The sequence below is a fragment of the Diorhabda sublineata genome, chromosome X, assembly GCF_026230105.1.
Source record: "Diorhabda sublineata isolate icDioSubl1.1 chromosome X, icDioSubl1.1, whole genome shotgun sequence".
Classification (NCBI taxonomy): Eukaryota; Metazoa; Arthropoda; class Insecta; order Coleoptera; family Chrysomelidae; genus Diorhabda; species Diorhabda sublineata.
Window position 1 is genome coordinate 796,877 of NC_079485.1, and position 21,199 is coordinate 818,075.

At 30.6% G+C, this 21,199-nt stretch overlaps 3 protein-coding genes and 1 long non-coding RNA gene across 4 annotated transcripts; 2 read left to right on the forward strand and 2 right to left on the reverse strand.

The window, feature by feature from the left end:
• The first annotated feature begins 7,989 nt into the window (after window positions 1–7,989).
• LOC130451798 (uncharacterized) lies at window positions 7,990–16,562 on the forward strand. The gene is made up of 3 exons (XR_008910793.1): window positions 7,990–8,113; window positions 14,232–14,355; window positions 15,465–16,562. It is a non-coding gene; the product is annotated as an uncharacterized LOC130451798 (long non-coding RNA).
• Window positions 10,857–11,652, forward strand: LOC130451797 (uncharacterized). Its single transcript, XM_056791046.1, has one exon. The coding sequence runs from the start codon at window positions 10,907–10,909 to the stop codon at window positions 11,432–11,434; it is 528 nt and encodes a 175-aa protein (XP_056647024.1). The 5' UTR covers window positions 10,857–10,906; the 3' UTR covers window positions 11,435–11,652.
• LOC130451794 (serine/threonine-protein phosphatase 2A activator-like) lies at window positions 14,563–18,915 on the reverse strand. The gene is made up of 7 exons (XM_056791044.1): window positions 17,840–18,915; window positions 17,692–17,780; window positions 17,382–17,588; window positions 16,863–17,080; window positions 15,984–16,108; window positions 15,714–15,922; window positions 14,563–15,654 (listed from the first exon to the last, which is right to left on the reverse strand). The coding sequence occupies exons 1-7, from the start codon at window positions 17,853–17,855 to the stop codon at window positions 15,100–15,102; spliced, it is 1,419 nt and encodes a 472-aa protein (XP_056647022.1). The 5' UTR covers window positions 17,856–18,915; the 3' UTR covers window positions 14,563–15,099.
• Window positions 18,095–20,732, reverse strand: LOC130451796 (serine/threonine-protein phosphatase 2A activator-like). Its single transcript, XM_056791045.1, has 8 exons — window positions 20,594–20,732; window positions 20,450–20,538; window positions 20,187–20,393; window positions 19,918–20,135; window positions 19,729–19,853; window positions 19,466–19,674; window positions 19,060–19,412; window positions 18,095–18,915 (listed from the first exon to the last, which is right to left on the reverse strand). Exons 1-8 carry the CDS (start codon window positions 20,622–20,624, stop codon window positions 18,855–18,857), a joined length of 1,293 nt encoding a protein of 430 aa, XP_056647023.1. The 5' UTR covers window positions 20,625–20,732; the 3' UTR covers window positions 18,095–18,854.
• Window positions 20,733–21,199: the final 467 nt, after the last annotated feature.

Sequence of the window (21,199 nt, forward strand, 5' to 3'; positions counted from 1 at the left end):
ATGATGACACACGATTCAGTAATTCTATGACTAAGTTGAATATATATACAAATCAAGCACACACAAACAGAGCGAGGAGGAAGGAGGTAAATACTTTCCAAAACGTACAGCATGTAGCGTCTATATTTGTCGAAGGGCATAGGACAGCGTTCGTCGGGACGGCGGTGACGTCAACTGAATACTAAAAATAAATTTCATCGACTCATTCACCGAAAGTAGGAGACGACGTCCGTTGTATTTTTGTTTTGCGTCGAAAGTTTGGTATGCCGGGAACTCCGAAATACAAATATCTTCTCTATCTTTGCTCCTGTAGATATCGATTAAAAATCTGCATATCAATATCAATACATTCCAAAATAATGATATGAATGCGAAATCGGAAAATATTAACCCTGCTTTTTATTGTTTCTTTTTAATTTCATATCATGTAATCAAATGTGACCTGGACAAATGTGTATTATTGCTTTAAAAATTGGCTCCTTTTGAGCCAATACCAGCATACCAACGCTAAATCCAATTTTCAATAAACTGGTAAGAAATTGCTTTTTAGCGAATCACTTTTTATGACTTTAATGGATTTAGCGCGTTCACCAAAGCAGATTTTTTATTTCGGAAACAGGAAAAAGTCACAATCAACTAAATCTGACGAATACAGTGACTGAGTGATGTCTCTTTTTTCTTGTTTGGCAAAAAAGTCACAATTGTGATGTAATCCGTTTTGATCGTTTGACCCCAAGGTACTAGTTCAAGAGGAATCGAAGGTCTTTTGTTGGGTTTGATGGGTTCTCAGTTACGTTGTTGAGTCTCTCTTTTGCCACTTCTACACGACGTTGTTTTTATAAACAGGTCTTCCGATACGAATTAAATAACCAAAATATGATGAACCGATCCATAAGAGATGTTGAGACCTTCTGCTATCTCTCGGATACCAACCCGACGACGATTCTCGAGCACCATTTCCTCACCTTGTTTGATGTTATGGTCATTGCGAAAGGAAACACTGCTACAAATTTTCATCGATTCCGTAGCCGTAATTACATTGAAAAATTTTAAGAAAACTCGTTGCTCAAATTTTTTTCCACGGTCAATATCGTCAGAAAAACTTTTCACATCATGAACAAACAGTTTCTCTCAGATTTCCCCGAGCCTCAGGCCCAGGGGGGCTTCCTAAGAGGCCTCATTTTTTTTTATTTATGCATTTTTGCATAAACGAAAGATTGTTAAGAAGTTTCGTGTTTTTTATTAATCAGTTTCGAAATAGTTCGATTATTTTGTTAGTAAGTACTGTAATTAAACAAACAAACAGTTACTCGATTGGTACTTCTCATATATAAAAATTTACAGTACGAAAATATGGCAGTTTTATGCACCATTTTTGCCCTGGTACTAAATGATCTTTTTAGCTACAGTGTGGAGTATCATTTAAAGAATGTTTCATCCGGTAACTCGGTGGGCCAGATTTTATGCAAGCATTTCGATTACCATCACCCGACGAAATCGGCCTTTTAGGTTATGAATTGTTTCATCATTTTCCTAACAAAAAGTGTTAATAAAAAAATAAAATAGGAAAATATTTATCCGTGCATTAATTATTTGAGAAAACGCCAATATTTTTTTATCTAATCTATTGTTTGCTCAATTTATCAAAAGATAATATTGTTTTGTATAATCTCTGTTTCATATAGATAAGAAATGAATCAACGTACACCATGGTAATATTTTTAAATTATTTAAATATATTTCTAATAATCAATAATGCTTTTAGTCTTTTTCCGTATCTTCCAAAAACTTCCAGAATAGCAGTACTGTTGTATCAGAATTGATTGACAGATGCACTTGAATATTAATAAAATACGAAAAATCATTTTGTACATAAATTATTTATCAACAATAAAACAAAAATAGAGATTATCTCAGTTGTTAATAGAACGTGGATATTTACAAAAGATGTTATGGTTGAGTGACTTTACGAAGAATACAATAAATCTACTGGACGATGCACGTAAGCACTAAGTAAATTCCGTTACATTATATTATTTATTTTTCGTAGTTGTGGCCTTACTAAACGGAAGCTGATGGAATATTATGCCGTAGACAGACTATTTAATATCGATATTTTGTAAATTATAATTACTTGGCTTAGAAATCCGTTTCAATGAAATTTTTACGAACTTACATATACGAGGTATATTCAGAAAGTTCCGTTTGCTGCAAAAATTAACAACTGTTGAACTAATTTTTTATATAGCTTCCGAAATTTTGTACGCACCTGTTTAGTATGTACGAAAGGCATTAGTCCAAACAATATAAAAGCGTAACTAGATTCTACGTTCTATTCTTTCGTAATCAACAGTACAATATTGGGTGGAAGAGTTTCAACGAGGAGGGATGTCGTACTAAGAGCAGCATCGTCGAGGTCGACCAAATCAGGTGACGACTCCAGAAACTATTGAGAAAATCCTCAAAGCGGTACTGGATGATCATAGACTGAAAGTGTGCTAGCCAGCAGATATAGTATGGACATGGACATGAGAAATCTGTGCAAGATGGGTGCCGCGTTTGCTCACAATGGAACAAAACAATGCCGTGAAGATGTTTCCATCGAGTGTTTGGCAATGTTTCACAGAAATAAAGTCGAATTCACACCTGAAACAAAAGAACAATCAAAATAATAGACTGAAAAGGAAGAACCGACTCTAAAAAAGGCAGATACCAGGTCATCTGTTGAACGGAGGAAAAGAACCTATTTTGATTCTGAAACATAGGTAGAAAAATAAAGATTTGCACATTGTCGATAAAATTTTTTTTTGGAAAGGAAAAAGTCTGGTGATTCTAAATTATATCATTAAAAATACGTGAATGATTTGAAATCTCACGTTCATTGAGCAGGATAATCGTCTTTTTGAAACTGAACCTCCTCAAAGTAACCAGAAACGAACATAATGATTAACATAAAATGGAGAAGCTAAATGTTTGTCTTTCGGTTTCTAATTCAATATAAAGTGTGGATAAATACTGAGATTATATATTATAATACGGTGATTATATTGTTATTTTCCGTCATGTTTCTGATGTCATCCGTCAAAAATTTTCGTAACTGACAGAGTTTTAACATTCATGAAACGAAAACTTGTTCGAGTGTTAATTAAACATTATTTTTATGTGAAAAATAAATGAAAGGAACGAATTAAAGTTACGTAATTATTATTCTGAAAGTGCTTCATCCCTTGAAATGATTTTTGTGTGGTTATATGAACACGGATGATGCTGAACGCAATTTACTGTAATTAGGTACTTCTTACCGTCCTCGTATAATAAATACTATCTACAATGAATTGTAGATAGATTATATACGGTAAAATTTGATGGAGTAATAATTTTGAGATACCTTGTACTTTTAGTCATAGCAAACATCTGCAAATTCATTGTGATGCCAATGAATCACATCTACATAATAAATGTTTGGGTAAAAATCGATCACGACTCCTGACATTATTTATTACTGTCATCATCCGTTAATTCAACTTTAACCCGAAATAATATGATGTAATTTTTTCCGAATTAAAAATATGACACGTTCAATCCTACTTAGTTGTTGGAAATACCTTAGTACGAAAAGTTTATATCAACTAATTTTAGTTTATGACGTACTTCAGACAGCGTTGCCGATTGTTACGTTTTATCTATTAAATACCATAGCACTTCATGTATTCAAGTGTGATTAGATTTTAATATTTAGATGAGAAATGTGTAAAATTTTCATTGTAGAAATTCAACACTTGGAAAGTTTTCATTGGAAAGAATCACATTGTAATATTAAAAATAGGAAGAAAAATCCTTATCTTAAATGCTACTTTTTTAGGCATTCGGATATTTTGAAAAGCAATACAATGATACAAATCTGAAGTGGAAGCTAGTACTTTTCTATTAAAAATATGTTATTCTAAGTAATTTCCTTGAGTTCGATTCATTTATGAGCTTGCGTACTCATAATCCGTTACTAGTTTTTTGCTTTTCAGTTTGTAGTTCTTAGGTTTGTCTCGCTGTACTTCAAGGTCAACGAAGCTGGGGGATAAGTCGTGATATACACGAAAATTTATTTACTATGTTTCTTTAAACACGATTATTTTCATGATTGATAAGTAATTTAAGAACATAAGAGTAAGAAAAGAAAAATAAAGAAACCATTTCCAAACTTTTTGTATAATCCTGTATATGAATGACATGTAACGATAAACGTATTTGAATATGTCATAAAAAAACAAAATTATTGAACTTGACTGTTAGCCAAATTAAATTGAAAGGATATCAAATTCACTACTATAATATATTCACTGCACACTACTGTGAAGTAGGTAAAAAAATTTCCATAAAATTATAAGCACTAAAATGTGAATACACAATGAACTCAATAGTTTTGTTGTATTAAGATATAATAATTATCTACTCATATTGATATTAAACTTATTCTATAAATATCAACAAACCTGTTCAAAATAACGGAAATATATTCTGAATATAAAAAAATTTAGAATTTTATTTACTTTATACCAGTATATGGACAGCATCTTCACGAAATTAAATCGGATTCTCGCACTCTAACCAACAAATCATTGCATTATGGCATAGTTTATACTTGATTAAATATTTGTTTTCTTTACCAGGACCAGCGATGCCAATTTAATACATTCTTTAATACCGTGTAAAACTATGATCGTGTATTTTTTGATGATCCTTCTATATATATAAATATTTATGGTATTTAAATAGTCCGCTTACAAATATTTAGAGATCACTTTGTAATAAGAGTTATGAACTGTATTTGTACATAAGAATAGATACCCAGTGGTTTGAAACAAAATAAACATTCTAAAATAGAAATAATTCTGTTTAAAATTCATTTCATTCTTATAATTTTTTGACGAACGGGTTTTGTTGTTCTCAAGCTTTTATAATTACTGTTTATCGATAGATAACAATACTTAAATATGTCTTACTTCGATATGAGTGAAACAACCGTCTCAACAATTTTATTATAAGTGATATTTTTAAATACTCTAAAAACCACGTAATCAATTAAAATACATTAAAATTCCAATCAAAACATTTTTTAGATTGTAATAAACGAATCAGCTGTTATTTTGATATTTTCTCATATCATTCAATCGAGTCAGACAAGTCTGGTAAACATATTTAATTTGATCTATTTATCAGAGAATAAACGATACATTTTTTGATATGACAACGTTGCCTGCACTCAACCTTCACTCTGTAAATGCGTTTATGTCCTATAGACAGCAGCACTTACTAGAGAAATGCTTCTCGCGCCAAAAGGACGAATGAATGACCCGCTAACTGTTGGCCTAGGTATTGGTATAAAGCATTAAACAAAAAAAATATTTACATGATTAAATCAGCTATAGATTTAAAATCTGGCTTTTTAAGGATGTTTACACGTTGCGGGTTTTTTATTAACGTCACTATTCAATGAAACTACTTTTATGGTCTGGAAGTTTTCAATTTTCTAATAAAGGATATTGTTTTATAAATTATGAAAATAAACGTCATTGGCAAACATCAATTCCTATAAAATACTTATTTTTTTGCTCGTATCATTTGAAATACGAGGTTTATTCGTATTTCTAAACATACATACAAAGTTGAGGGAGTGTATTATACACTTATGAATGTAAATACCTCTCATCGATAAAAAGATCTTGAGTAGGGGAGGGTTGGATAATTAATAATACCGTGTAACTACATAACTATCTATAAAAGCTATGACTGAGCTTTGGCAAAAGGAAAATCTGTGCAGAGAAGAGTGTTAATTTCTAGCAAAGTTCAGACAAAGAAAATGAGAATACTAATGACGTATGTAAATTATGTGGTGAATTCGGACGTAATAATGAAGTCTGTCTAGTTATGTAGTTGTGAATTATGCCTAAATAAATATTCGTTGACCTAGGTATCGCGTATTATTTTGAAAGCACGGTATTATAAAACCAGTTTGATAATGCCGCGCTCTCATAAATTTTATTTTCCTTCCTTTATGCTCTTAAGGGCGCGGTATTATCCAACCCTCCCCTATTATAACTGATACAAGGAAATACTAAAAAGTTATTTATTTATTTGTGTTGGTTTTGAAGCAATTATTGTATCGAAATAATAAATATTAGTAACTGAGTTTATTAAAGTGATAAATGAAGACTCTGTTATGGATTAGTGATGTTCTGATTTATGGTTTTTATACTTTTATCATGTAACAGTAACAAACAATGAGAGATGCATTTTATTTAATCAAGAAAAGTCACCAGTCGTGACTCCCGATGACCGTGTTTAGACAGTTCGTACTTACGGTTCAGTTCAGTTCAACGGTACCTATACGAATAAGAAAACACCTACACTTACTTATGGTCTGCTCTCTAGAGAAATTTAGAACATACAAATGGAGAAATTTATTAAACAATCGTTGAAGGTAATGTACATGAGTTAAGTATTTATGAAAATGAACAGAGACACATTGAAAAGAAAACAGCAACTTCTTGGTTATGAGATGATAAGATATATAAAATCGTTGGAAAACTTTTATAATCAAACGATTTTCAAGGATATTGTGATATTTTATTCGATTTCTGCCCCATCAAATAAAAATTCTATTCTACGAACACAATCCAATTTTATTCTAACAACAACCTCTTCAGACCACCTACACAATGATCAGCGATTTAGCTTCCAACAATTTTCATTCTCTTTCACGTTGTCGTTTTCTATACCCGAAGATGTGTGGGTGAAAATGAAGGGAAAATGTGCGCAAATCCTTCACCGGTAGTATTGATTTTCACCTACACGCAATCTTTTAATTGTTTCATGTCCAAATAAATTATTTCGGTCATCATATCTCAATTCCCCTCTTTAATACATTAAGGTTACAACGTTTCTTTTTGAAATGTTTAATTCAAACACCTTTGAAAAATGAATATAAAGTACATTGAAAATAAGGAATTGGGTCGCATTTTATGAATATTATTCAATAATTCTGTGTATTTCTATCTTTGAAAATGTAAATGTAAAACGTCCGTGGATCCACTTTTGTAAACTTGGACTATTTCCCAACAATGTAAGAATCACAATTTCAACGCGCGTGCGCGGTTGCTATTTGATATTTTTATTTGGAAAATACTTAACTTATTAATATATTAATTATCAGTAGTTGTATTAGAAATTACTCAATTCTATCATTTAATCTAAATTTCCTTGAACAAATTTTACATATCGATTATAACATTTCTTGAATAAGTTGTTAACCTGTCTGTTGTAGACATTTTGTCTTTTGTTTGATTATTCATAACATAAACAAAACTTTTATGATGATAATGAGTAATGATATTTAAATATTTCATTTCAAATAAATTTAAATGTTTTAACTATTTATATATTCCCAGTATATTACAACATTATTAATAGCAAAAAAGAAATGTAGTGTTTAATTTATTCCTTTCAAACTTTCACATTGCAAATTCAGTGAAATTTCTAAAGTATACTTCTCCGACATCTAGAGTCTATGAGATAAAACAAAACACTTTGCGACATCTAGGTTTAGAGGTATAAAGCTATTATATACGGACTCATTTTTATGCCACATGGTTTATTTCATTTTTTTTATCACAAAATATAATCATTATTACCGAAAGAGGAAATTTCAACGTTTCAATAAACCGAACATCTCTTGCTTGACGTTTTATCATAAAATTTTGCGTCATATATTTTTCAATTCAAAGGTCAATTATTTAGGTCATTGAAATACATGATCTTTTAGAATTATGTAGAGCAAATTTAAGATTTATAGATTACTCAACTCGAACATAAATTCCGTAATGAATCAATAAATTTTTTTTAAAACATGGAAAATAGAATATGTAGTATTATTGTTGTTATAGGTGTTGCCTATGTAGTAGTTATTAATTCGTAATTCTGAATGACAATTAAAATACTACAAGTTTATAATTTATTAAAACAACAGTATAAATTTTAATAGAGGTCATTCTATAACCTTGAATTTTAATTAATCAAGAATAGAACCTCTTTGCGTTATAACGATTATATATTGTCCAAGGTAAGAGTTTGAAACTAATGCCATTATGCACAGCCCTAATTCCTTAAAAAATACATTTTGAGGCACAGCATAGTCTAGTACCTCCATTTTGAAAATTCTTGCATCAGTTCAAAATTCTGCAATGAGGATTGAATTGGATCAGCTCAAATCCATTCCCAAATTATGATTTTAGCTTATCTTCCATGACATACATACATTTATTGTTAGTATAATTAAGCACAAACTTATTAAAATTCCTAATTTAAATTATTAACATTACAAATTAACAGTAAAAAACCCCACGTTATTTATAAAAAATATAATCAGGATTTGTAGTTGTAGTACCTACGTACAGAGATAATTATTATCAAAAGGTATTTTTTTTAGAAAAATTATCATAAATATGTTGCAATACATTTTTAAATCATATATTTTTGTAGTAAATTGGTGATAACAGCATCTTCAAAAGAATTAAGAAAGCTTTTCAGATGAATTATAAGAATATACATTTGTTTGGTAATTTTCCAGTTGTATTTTCGAGATTTCTTTATACCCATTTTTATCGAGTATATTTTTTGTCTTTTTTCATTACATGCTGTAGACTATATTAGAGGTTATATGCACCACAGCACTCTGTAATTGTGTCTTTAATTTGATGTACTTTTGAGTGTGTTTGCTACAAAATTTTCTGCGCATATTGGGAGAATTTTTGTTTTAACATTCATGAAAGTATTTGAATGATAATATGAAATGCATGACCTTTCTTCGTAGAGTATTTTTTTGGAAATGATGACAATATCGTTCACTGTGTTTCACAATACTCCAAATTTGTGAATTATTACGTCATTTCCTGCACAGATATTTCTACAACCGAACATAAATCATAGATATGGGTTGATACAAAGTTTTATTTGTAAAAAATATTTCTTCACGTGGTGTGATCGGGTGTTTTCCCAAATCGCCATATTTATCTCCAAAAGATTTTTAGAGCAATAAATTAGAGGAAAAAAAAACATATTTGTAGTAGAATCACGGGTAAGACATAGATTAGGTGAAAGAGGTGGATTATTTGATTCCTTAACAAGTTTTTTTCAATATTGTTTCTCATTTTCCAAATTATTATTAAGTAAATTTTTAGTGTTCTCGCCTTATTTTGATACTATTGAAATTTATACAGGTAGCTTAGAAGTGAATTGATAAAAGTATTTATGTCGAAATTCCTATGTGCTTGTGTGTTTTGGAAAATACGGGGTGTAATTCAAATGTTATTGAAAAAGAACAGTAATAAAATAAACCAAAAAAATTCATATCCTCTGTAAAATTTGAATATTACGTCACCAGTAGATTGTTTTCGACAAAATTTATAGTAACTTGAAATTATTTCAATTTCATGGAAATGTAAATTAAAAACTTGTTAACAAAGGTGTGAAGGTCAATATAACGATTAAAATATTGAAACTGGTTACATAATAAAATACCAAAAAAACTTAATTATTATTTTAGAAGATTTCAAAAACTCAATATCTTTAATTTAGTTAATAGTTGAAGGAAGGGCCTTAATCTGAAGATTTTCAGTTCAAGAATCCATATGAACCAAAAGAATGCAAATCAATCTACCAGATATTTTTACTGGTATAATTTATTTCAGAATGGAAAATGTTATTTCGTTGTAAAAACAGAATTCCGATTATTTCGCAACACTATAATGCATGGGCGTAGCCAGGATTCAAAACAGGGGGGAACAAACCATGGTCATGATCCATGGGATAAAAAGAAAAGGCAAATGAAAACAAAACTTTTCAAGATTTTAATTATACTTAAATTGAAGTAATAACATTTTTCTTGGGTATAAACTAAATTTATCCAAAACTTTCTTCCTTATGCATCCTGATTTTACTTCAAAAATTTTCGATGTACACTCATCAAACCCAACCCAGTGAGTCTATCATCACCCATTGTACTCCTGAGCCAGGTTTTCACCCTTCGTAAGGTACTGAACGATCTTTCCACAGTAGCAGTAGTGGATGGGAAAGCACGCGCCTTGTTACAGGAAAAAAAACATCAGCTTCCTCCAAAAGTGCAGCCACTTCAATGTCCTTTAATTCGTCTTCTGCTAAATTCTTTTTCTTCCACATATTGTACCATTGCAGGGACATCACCCAACTGATAAGATGCCGTGAAAGATTCTGCATAATTCTTGAAATCTTTTGAAGCCATTCTGAGCATGCTTGAAGGATGAAGATAAGTTAAAGCAGAAGCAGGTGTATTTTCGTCGGAAAATTTGATTCAATCAAACACTTCTTTTCATCCAATTCTGATGTGGGACAATTCTGGTGTGCAGGACCACAACAACAAAGAAATTATATAAAACAGATAACAAAAATACATGCAGTGCAGAAAAATATGTATATTTTTTGTTAATTAAATTATTTAATTCTTCTTTCAGTGGGGGGCAGTTGCCTCTCGCTGGCTACGCCCATGCTATAATGGAAATAATTTGGGAAACAACAGTTTTGCATCGGGATTTATGAATGGACTATAACTTTTGTTCTCATCAAATTTTATTGAATAAAACTTAATATAATTTATAAATTTTAATTAGAATCGAGTGGTATTATTTCAATAGTGAACCTTCAAACACGATAAAAGCATTACCGTTAAAGGTGATTCCCTGTAGATACAGTATCCTCGTTCTCTGACCGCCAGTTATCTAATGATACGGTGAATAACCGTTGCATCGCTTAAAACCATCGCACCACGAACGTCGCGATCATTCAATAAATTTTTTTCGATAGATAAACAACTTTTAAAAATATGGTTGTAACGATAGAGCGCGTGCGACTCTCCAAGCCCAAACAATACGTCGGTAACAATTTAACATTAAACATAAATGAAAACGAAAGTACTATAATGCTTACCGGAAACAACTGCAAAGTTACTTTAGGAGAAAATCATGGAGACGTTCTAATAGTGGGAAATAATTGTGAACTGATAGTTTTAAAAGGCAGTGGAAATATCAAATACGTTGGAAATTGTGGAAAAATCGTACTTGGTTCAGGTGTTTCTTCTAAAAATGTAGACTATATAGGAAACGGAGGAAACGTGACTTCTGCGAGTGATTTTACAGAAAATACCAGTGCTAAAATTAATAAAAAAACTAGTAAATTTATAAACATTGGCAACGTTAAAACAGTTCGTATAAATAGTGAAACTCGAGGTAAAAGTACTCTTAAACCCTTGAATATAAAAAACGTTAATATGGTTAGCGTGACGTCAGCATTGCATGTTCCTGAAAATTTTGAAATACCTCTACCTATGGTACGAGGACGAACCAAAAAGTGACTACTTCACCACTGCATCAGTGTATCGTTATATATCATCAGTATTAACTTGTCTTTGTTCGAAAGACGTACTCTCTTGCCGATAAGTTTCCTAAATAAGCCAAAGTAGTATTTTATTTATTTTCTATATTAAAATATAATATTATTGTTTTATTTTTGACGTTTTACGTTCCGTTTGAATGGAACAATATTTAAATAAATTATTAAAATGTATCCATATAGTCTGTCGTTTTTTTAAAGTCAATAATATGGAGGGTCCTCTCCATAGTCAGTAATCTATTGATGTATCTACGGGGATGAGTTCTATAATTGTTTGTCATATGTATCGAAACTATTGTTATGATGGTTGGTGGGAAGCGTTGGTGGATGGTAAGTTTTTAAATTTCGGAATAATAAATATAGGTAAGGATTTACGAGTTGATTTGTTCAACTCTAATGAATCTCTCATAGAACTACAACTTTGAATTCCATCGGCCCAATTCTCGAGCTTCGGGAGGTAAAAAACGCCAAAGATTTGATCTGTAATGAAGTGAAATGAAAAATTTGTTCCCGAATTCCCCGAAATTCAAGAATATTGACCATGATCGAAGTTTCTCATGTCTCTTTTAACAATATTTGCTGATTTTTCAGAAAGAAAATATTCAAATGATAAAAGATCGGTAAAATTCACTAGAAATTAAAACAGCTTATTAGTTAAAAATATTCACATGTCATCGAAAATAAAAAACCTACAGCAATATCAATAGAAAAACATCCGCAGCCTGTATACAAATACAAAAGAAATTCAAAGATCAAGGCTTCATGACCTGAATTGTAGTTAACCATCCGGAATCAGATGATAAGATGATTGGTAGTGCCATATTAAGCTAGGGGTTTGGAGTGGCTATAGCCCCGAGCTCCAGGTCCAAGAGTGCCATTATTTGGAAAACATTCTGTAAATCTGACGTATTGATATTGTTTTAATTTTTCCGGGTTTCCGAATTCCTTGAGGTGGCTCCTTCATTATTTTAGCCCTTGGCCTTATAAATCTTAATCCGGCCCTGCCACTCGCTAAACTTGTGTTATTATATGATACAACAACCAATAAGCCGTTAACTAATGTTCAAAGAAAGCTAGGAGTTAACCATCCCAAAGGGCACGAAATAATGCACTGAACTAAGTAATCCACAGACATATAATAAAATATTTTCTTATTAAAGAACGTTTCGTAAACTATGATCTAAAGTCAGCTGATTGTGGATCCCAACTCAGAACCAGACTTTGATCACAGTTTTCGCGATTATTTTTCCATATTTATTTAGTTTTATAATAGATTTTAAATGTTTGATTATTGTTATTGAGCAGTAATCAACGATTTACGCACTCATATGAATTTCGCACTAAAGTTTAATATTAATAAGCTATTTTTATGCTGAAATGTCGAAAAATATAAAAACCGAAACCTCAGTAACCTACGAATGACGCTACTCATGAAAATTAATAGTAGACAGCCATTTGAGGGATATAAATTCAAAACAAAGTTCAACAAACCATAGATAAATGAAACAACCTGTTAGCTGCTAGCATTTACCCACTGGTCTACCAGGTTACATTCAGATCATGATGATGCGAATGTATTAGTTTTTATTGCAGAAATATCCAGATTTAGTTAACCGAAAAAGGGTTCACTCACAAATAGTGCTCAGAATTTTTAACTTTCTTGTTGTACGATTATTTTGACATTTGACACTTACGTTATTTATTATACACCCTCTATAATTATTATTCTGATAATTTTGGTATAATATAGCATAAATATTAAGAATTGATTAATAAGATTTATTTTACTCATTGATTTTACAAAAGGTATACTAAATTTTCAGCGTCCGTTTTTTAAACAAGTTATATGGTCAAATTCAAGTCATAAATCCAATTAGATATTTCTCTGACTCGATTATTTTAACGTAGTTCCCCGCATGATGACATCACAACATGTACAATTTGAAAATAATAACAATAGGATAGTTTATCTTATAAAATACCATTTATCAATTATTGATCTTGCTAATCCAGACAAATGATGTTAATTATGAAAAAATATGCTGAAGTATGTAAACAATTTGAGTAATAACAATACAATAAGAATCCAAAGATACGTTTAACGAAGAGTGTATGAAGATTGACAATTACTTTTTCCAGTACAACAAAGAATATAAGTTGATATACAGAGAAAAGAATGTATAAAATAAGAAAAATACAAAAAAGTGTGATAGATAGTAGGAAGAAAAAAGCTATAACTTCCGCAAGGAAAAAAAATGATATACCTTTGTTTCCCAAAGCAGATTGTAGTTTCAAGTTTTATTTTTTTCCCTCACTTAAATGTAAAAAACTCTTGTGTATAACAGCTGTTGTATTCATTACTAAACCTTATATACATGTAAAGCTTAGTTTATGCATCAAAAATCAAAACTAAATTGAATTTAACATTAAACTAAACTTTCTTGGTGATTATTTTTTTCGTTTATGCATAATTAATAGGATAAGCAGTATGGGTTTTTTTTGTCATATAAATGTGGAAAGCTCTAGATACTATCTATCAGTGTTCCATCGTCTAAAGGATATTGATGACTTTCGACATTTTTTTGATATCAGTTTTGAAAATAAAACACCACGACGGAAATCGGGGCAATAATGCAAATATTATTTCCATTACCAAAGAACAAGGATGTTGTAAACAAAACAATACCACCAATACAGACTAACCTGACGTATTTTGTGCTCATAACACATAATTTGTTTTATATTTTTTGTTTCATTAGGAATGAAAACTTTACAATAGTAGCTAATTGGTTGGGTTATGAGCTATTGGACCCTATGAGCGTGTTGAAGTCATCTTCAATCATAGGACCTTTTCTACATGCCGAAGCAGTTTTTATCTTCCAGGTATTACGTGATTTTGTTATCCTTTGTACTTGCTCGATGTTAGTATTTTCCTCTCGTAAACCAAATTGATACTTTGGAATAGTAAAAGTATCAATTTTTACACCAAATCAAAGAGTTGGGTCTCACTTTCATCCCAGGTTATCCATTGATAAATATGTTGACCGAATTACCCGAAGACCGTACTATTGACACTTTAATAATCTCTACATTAATTTCAGTTTATTAAATTATTGAAAGTGGGGTTCTCAGCTGCTGGTAATATTAGGAACAACTGTTTCCAAAAAAACTGTCCTTTAATATCAGAAGCAAATATGAAAAAAATAAAAGATTCAGTTCAACTACACGTCTAATTGAAAAATATGACAGCGTTTTCAAAACACAAGTTATATATTCAAAAAACGTAAATATTTTCACTGGATTTATATAAAACTTGATCGAGATTAATAATCGTTTAACATTGTTTTATAAATAAATCACATCATATTTTTCAATGAAATATTCATATTTTTCTTTGTAAACTATTATTATTATTATTATGAGTGTCTAATTGTTAATAAATAAAAATTATTAAAAGTTCAATATATGCAAAACTTTGTCCTTGAAGGGTTAAGATATTTAAAAGAATAAGTACTGCAAAAACCTTTAATGAAATGTCCTTGTTTATTTATTGTTTCAAATGTTTACAAGATATTTTATGACATCTGCGATAGATGTTCCTTTTGATAATCATTTAATAGTTTCTGTTTAGGCACCAGCAAAATCTACATTAACTTTAACCCGACGGTTTTTTTCAGGAGTGACTGGACTTACTATAATTTGTTCTCCTTTATTCTTTTCAATGCTATCAGTTGAAGGAGTATGGTTAAAAGTTTCATTTTTCATTATTTCTATCAATTCATCGTCAACTACTGTCGGTAAAGTCTGTTCTGTATCAGTATCAGCAGTAATTGTTTTGTCTGCGACTTCCTTAGTATCATCACTTGAAATTTCCTGTTCTGTTTCCCACGTAATATCTCTGACAGTATGCTCTATACTAACATGTTTCCCCTTGTCATCTCTTATACGTTTACTCGATTCAAGTCTAATATTTCTGCTTCTACTTTTTACAGAACCGTTTATAGAAGATATGGTTTTTCGAGAGGCCGATAGATCAGTTAAGAATTCCACATTTATTGTTGATCTGTGAACCTTTGAGAGACTAAATATTGGTCTGCGGACACTAGCCCAACGTTCAACGCGTTTTAGAGTGAAAATTGAACCAAAATACACGTGTTTTACTATAGAATAACGCAACAGAATCTAAAAAATATATAGAGGTTTAAATAAAATGATAACTAAAGGATACAACTTCTAGTTACCTGTGCTTGGTACATTCTAATAAGACTGGAATTGATTCCATACCATGAAGATACTCCACTCAGATTCCACAGTTGATTCGAATGTCTGTTAAAAGAGTCTATTTTTATTCTATTAGTGAATTGGATACAACTTAGGAACATATATTGCGATGAATGGCGTTTAACAGTAGCTCTTTTTAGATAACACGTTGGATTAAGTTCAGTATTACCTAAAATAACGAAGAAAAAATTATCATCACTATAAAACATACCCCATTTTGTTGTACATACCGACTAGCTGTGAACTACCCCATATAAAAGCAACAAACTGGTAATCATTCAAATTCCAAGTTTTGTTACCACCAAGAGAAGTCATTTTATAAGTTTTTTGTAGTTTTTGAGCAACATATAAATATCTAAAAATGACAAATTCATTATTACCTAGTCAACATAGCAGAAATTTGCGTGCCAGATTACAGTATTGGGGTTAGTTCTCCATGCAATGTATGCAGTCTTACCTAACAGAATGTTTCTAAATTCGTGCGCTAAAATTCAGGATGTGATTTTGAGTTTTCGTTACTTTTTTCCAAATTTTAGTTTGAAATAAATTAGGGTTAAATTAGCAAACCTTTTTTTCGAGATTTAGTTTTATAAAATGAAAATATTTCTTGAAATATCTACATTATTCAGAATAATCTAGATTTGGAATGATTTACAGATATTTTAGGTTGTTTCAAAATTCAATCAGAAATATTTACTGATGGTCGCACATTAGTTTCGGCTTGGATTATTACATTGTGCAATTAGTATTTTCACATAACGAATAAATTGTTATCGAATTTATTATATTCATTAAATGTTTATCAATTATTCCGCTTTTTCTTTCCTACATCAATACTTTTATCTTCATTTGTTCAAATTTAATTACCATTTCCTCCTTTGTACGGGTAGCCGTCATGTTTTTAAACTAGGCCTATATATATATATATATATATATATATATATATATATATATATATATATATATATATATATATATATATCTTCATTCCACAACAAAAACTGATTAATGATTGGGATACTGCCTGGTAGCAGTGTTCTTCTACATAACACATGCGATTTTATGGTAATAAGTGAGTTAAATCATTTAATAAAGATATGTACTATCACCTTGCAAATACTTTGCAGGCTGTAGCAGGAGCATCTTTAATTTTCAAAAATCCAATTTTGAAAAGACTGCATAAAAACATCAAGAAAGACATTTCGTGACCACTACCATAAGCACATCTGACTGAATTACCAAAGCCTTCAATTAAGTACACCATTATTTCTGGTAGTGCTCGAAAATATATTGACGGAACTATCTCTCTCAACAGTGGAACAGAATTCTAAAAAAAAATAATAACTATTAAAATAATATATTTAAGCAGAGAATCTGATAATTGAAGACCTTGTTAAGTAGAAAAATGAATCATTCTATGGAATAGAGATTCTGTGTATCTGAGTAAAAATAATTGGAAATTCCATCGAATGGATAATAAATGGAAGCAACTTTAGATGGAACTTTTAATATCTTGAAATGTGCAATGCTAGAAAATCTATTCTGTAATTTAAATCACAGATTACTGTGTACTATTATAAACATTTTATCTATACAGAACCAGTGTTTATCTGATAACTAATACTTACATCTCTAAGTCTACGATACCATCTCCTGAATGCCCGATGATACGATTTTGGTTCATATTCATCTACACCAATTTCATCAATCCAATCTTCTATAATATCTAAAATTCCGCAAAGCCCCTCTATCTCTGGCGAAGCATTAGCGCTACCTTGTTCATTTGATTTGCCTTTGATTACATCATTTATAAAGTATACAAATCCTAAATATTCCTAAAATAAAATATCCTTTGTACCCACTAGTGTCGTTGTAGTTACAGTTACAGTACAAGTTACATAAACAATGTCAGCAATTTTGAGAACATTAGTAACTTACGTAGTATGTTTCTGACCTCCTCCAAAACATCATTTGATCAGTAGTTTGAATCAATTTGCTGGGTATGATGTAAGAATGATTATCGTTCCCTTCAAAATTTTATGGATATCAATATATCATGTGATCTTAAATTTTAAACTTATATTACCTGAACTATTCTGCATTATTTGGTTTTAAAATACACTTGATCAACAAATTATTTCAACCTTGTATGGAATGTATTATAGAGATGACAGCAGACACTGACATTTTTCTTTCATTAAATTCACTTATACTCAGGTAGTGAACTACTTGAATAAACTTTCCATATGATATATTTGCTTACACCATAAAAAGTTAGTACTTAGGAACATTTTTCTATTTTTGATACTTTTCCTATAATCTATATATCACAAATTACAAGTTTTTGAAAATTTGCGGTTTATTTCACTTTTAATACAGCTTTTAAAAATCTAATGTTACTTGCCAAGCCAATACTTACAAAATATCACATTTTTGAATTACGTAAAATTATGTACCATTTTTGTCAAAGGATAATAACTTTCTAGATGCGTCAAAAATACATTTTCATCTCATACTGAACAAATTGTTTACTATTACACCAACACTCACAATTTGAATACCTAGTACATGGAACCACATATGAATCAGGTCTTCGAGAATATAAATTTGAAGTTTTAACTAATATTCTAAAACTCTCAATGCAGATGTTGTATATTTTGCTAATCACATTGTATCTATGGGATGTGATAAGTAATGGAGGTATTTGTTATAATATTCATTTTCTTCACAATCCAGACATGTTTTCCCAGCTCTCAGTTCGGATTTTATATAATCAACAGTTCATTGTAATATATACAAGTAGAACTTTTTCTCAAATATTTTGTTATCATTTTTATTTCAGAAATAGTTTTTAACTTTATTAATGATATAGTCATACTGCTTCATTAGAAACCCCATTATTTATGAAGTATGTATGTAGATATGTTTACGTAGTTTTTTAAATCCTATATATAACTAAAATGTGTATACCAATTATACATTTTTTGATTAACTGGTATGAATTTAAAGTGTCTTATAGATTAGAATTCTATGTGGAAGTTAAAACTTTTCGTTTCGCCTTAAAAAACTCCAAAATGCTCACCTACATTCCCATCTATAGCCTACCCTATCAAAGGAGAAAACATTCTTGATACCCCTTTTAAAATGTTTGAAAGTTTGCCCCTAAAAAAAATAAATCAAATATATAATAATGTATATATTACTTCATTACATTGTATATAGCATAAATAAATAAATAAATTTATATATATTTCAATTACATATGCATAATTATCTTTTAATTTCAAACAAATTTGAAAAATTTACTTTTTATCATCTCCTTTATCATTTATGAAGTCACTAGATAATTTCGAAGTTGTACTTGATTCAGCTACAACTGAAGGTACTTTAAAAGTAGAACTCCCTTTATCTTTACTTTCAGTGATATTTTGACAAGTTGCAGGATCACTAGAATCCACTTTTTCATAAGCACTGTTTTGTGAAGATGTCACTGCAGTAGAAATCATAGGTTTGATATTGCAGTAGTTCATTTTTGAAGGTAGCTGGTTCAAAGCATAGAAGCTGCTCTTTAGAGGACTAGCTACTGGAACTGTGAATGGTTTCAAGGTAAATATCGAACCAAAGTATATGTGTTGAACTAGTGGAAATTTGGCCAAAACCTATGAAACATCAACATAAACTAATATTGAAATGTCTTTCGAAACAAACTTACTTCATCCTTGTACATTTTTAAAAGACCAGTATTAATTTTTGACCAGCTAGATACAGCACTGATGCTCCAAAGTTGATTAGAATGTTCAGGAAATGGTCCAGTCTTCACACTATTGATGTACTGAATGCAACTAAGAAACATATACTCATTTGCATATTTATCCACTATATTTGGATTTAGAAAACAGGTAGTTTCCCAACAACCAGTTTCTAAAAAATATAGAGTTGAATAAGACCACGATAAAAAAGAATACATCTGCTAACCCATGAATTGAGAGCTGCCCCATATAAAAGGTACAAATTGATAGTCATCTAAACTCCAAACACCACGACTTCCAGCTGGTTCCATATGATAAGTTATTTGAAGTTTTCTTACTAACTCCAAATACCTGAAGTTATTACAAATATATTATTTCAGCAGTTGAATAAATATATACTGTTTGCTGCACAAACCTTACAAATACTTTACAAGCAATAGCCACTTGATCATTAATTTGTAAATAACCAATTTTGAAGAGGGCACATAAAAACAAGAGGAAAGAGAGTTCATGCCCTGTTCCATAATCAATTCTAGTAGAATTTCCAAACCCTTCTATCAAGTAAATTTTTATTTCTATTATTGATTTGTGTAAAGGTTCCGGTAACAGATTTTGTAATAGTTGTGAGATTTCCTAAAACATAGAAAGATGTTAAACGTAATTCTTATTTGTTCAAATTTATACCCCTTCAAGTCTTGAATGCCATTTTCTGTATGCTTGATTACCAAACCGTTGAGGTTGGTTTATTGGAGGAATTTCATCTATCCATTTATCAAGAACTTCCAGCAGCTCACAAATTTTATTAACAGATTCTGAAGCATTTTTACTGCCTGCTGAATTACTCTTGGCCTTGATAGAAATATTGACGGTACAGATAAACCCGAAAAACTCCTAAAATATAGTATGTTTATAATAATTGAAATATATAGATAATATGAGCTATTTACCTTGTATGCTTCTGATTTTTCCCAACGTTGCATATCTCCAATATTTTTAACCATTTTACTTGCCTTAATGTATTCGTGATCCGCTGGGACTGTAACATTTAATTAGTTATTCTGTTGAAAGCGAAAAATGAAGTTATGACTTACTTAGGCCATTGTTTTCATGCCCATTCGCCATAACTTCTCAAGCTTCGGAAAAAAATTCAAACAAAAAATTCAAAAGTTAACCTTAAAATCAATATGACAGATAAAATGACATTATCCTGTGGCTACGTTCCACTTATAACGCCTTTTGACACGTTTCACAAAGAACCTGTGGTAGTTTCGTACGATAGCTCAAGAGGTGGGTCGAAGTGAGTGTTGAACGAATTAGAGGAATTTTGAAAACTCAAACTACACAGATTGCAACCGTCGAAAATGAGCCCTCGGGAAGAACACACCTTGTAGTCTTTACATCATGATTGCAACTATGAGAATCTATCTCATTATTTGATGCGGCATGGGATATTATAAGTACTTTTGACCCACCACCAAATATTTTATTTTTACGCAGAAGATATTTTGATTTTACTTTAATGTAAATGAGTTATGCATTCCATTAAAGAATTCAATAACTTATAAATTAAAAGATAACCTGGAATGCCCTCTGAAATTTTTCACATAGGACCTGTGCGATCTCACTCAAAATTATATATGACGTCACTATTGTCAACGTTACGATGCCGACAATATTCATTTTCTCACTCGTTCGCG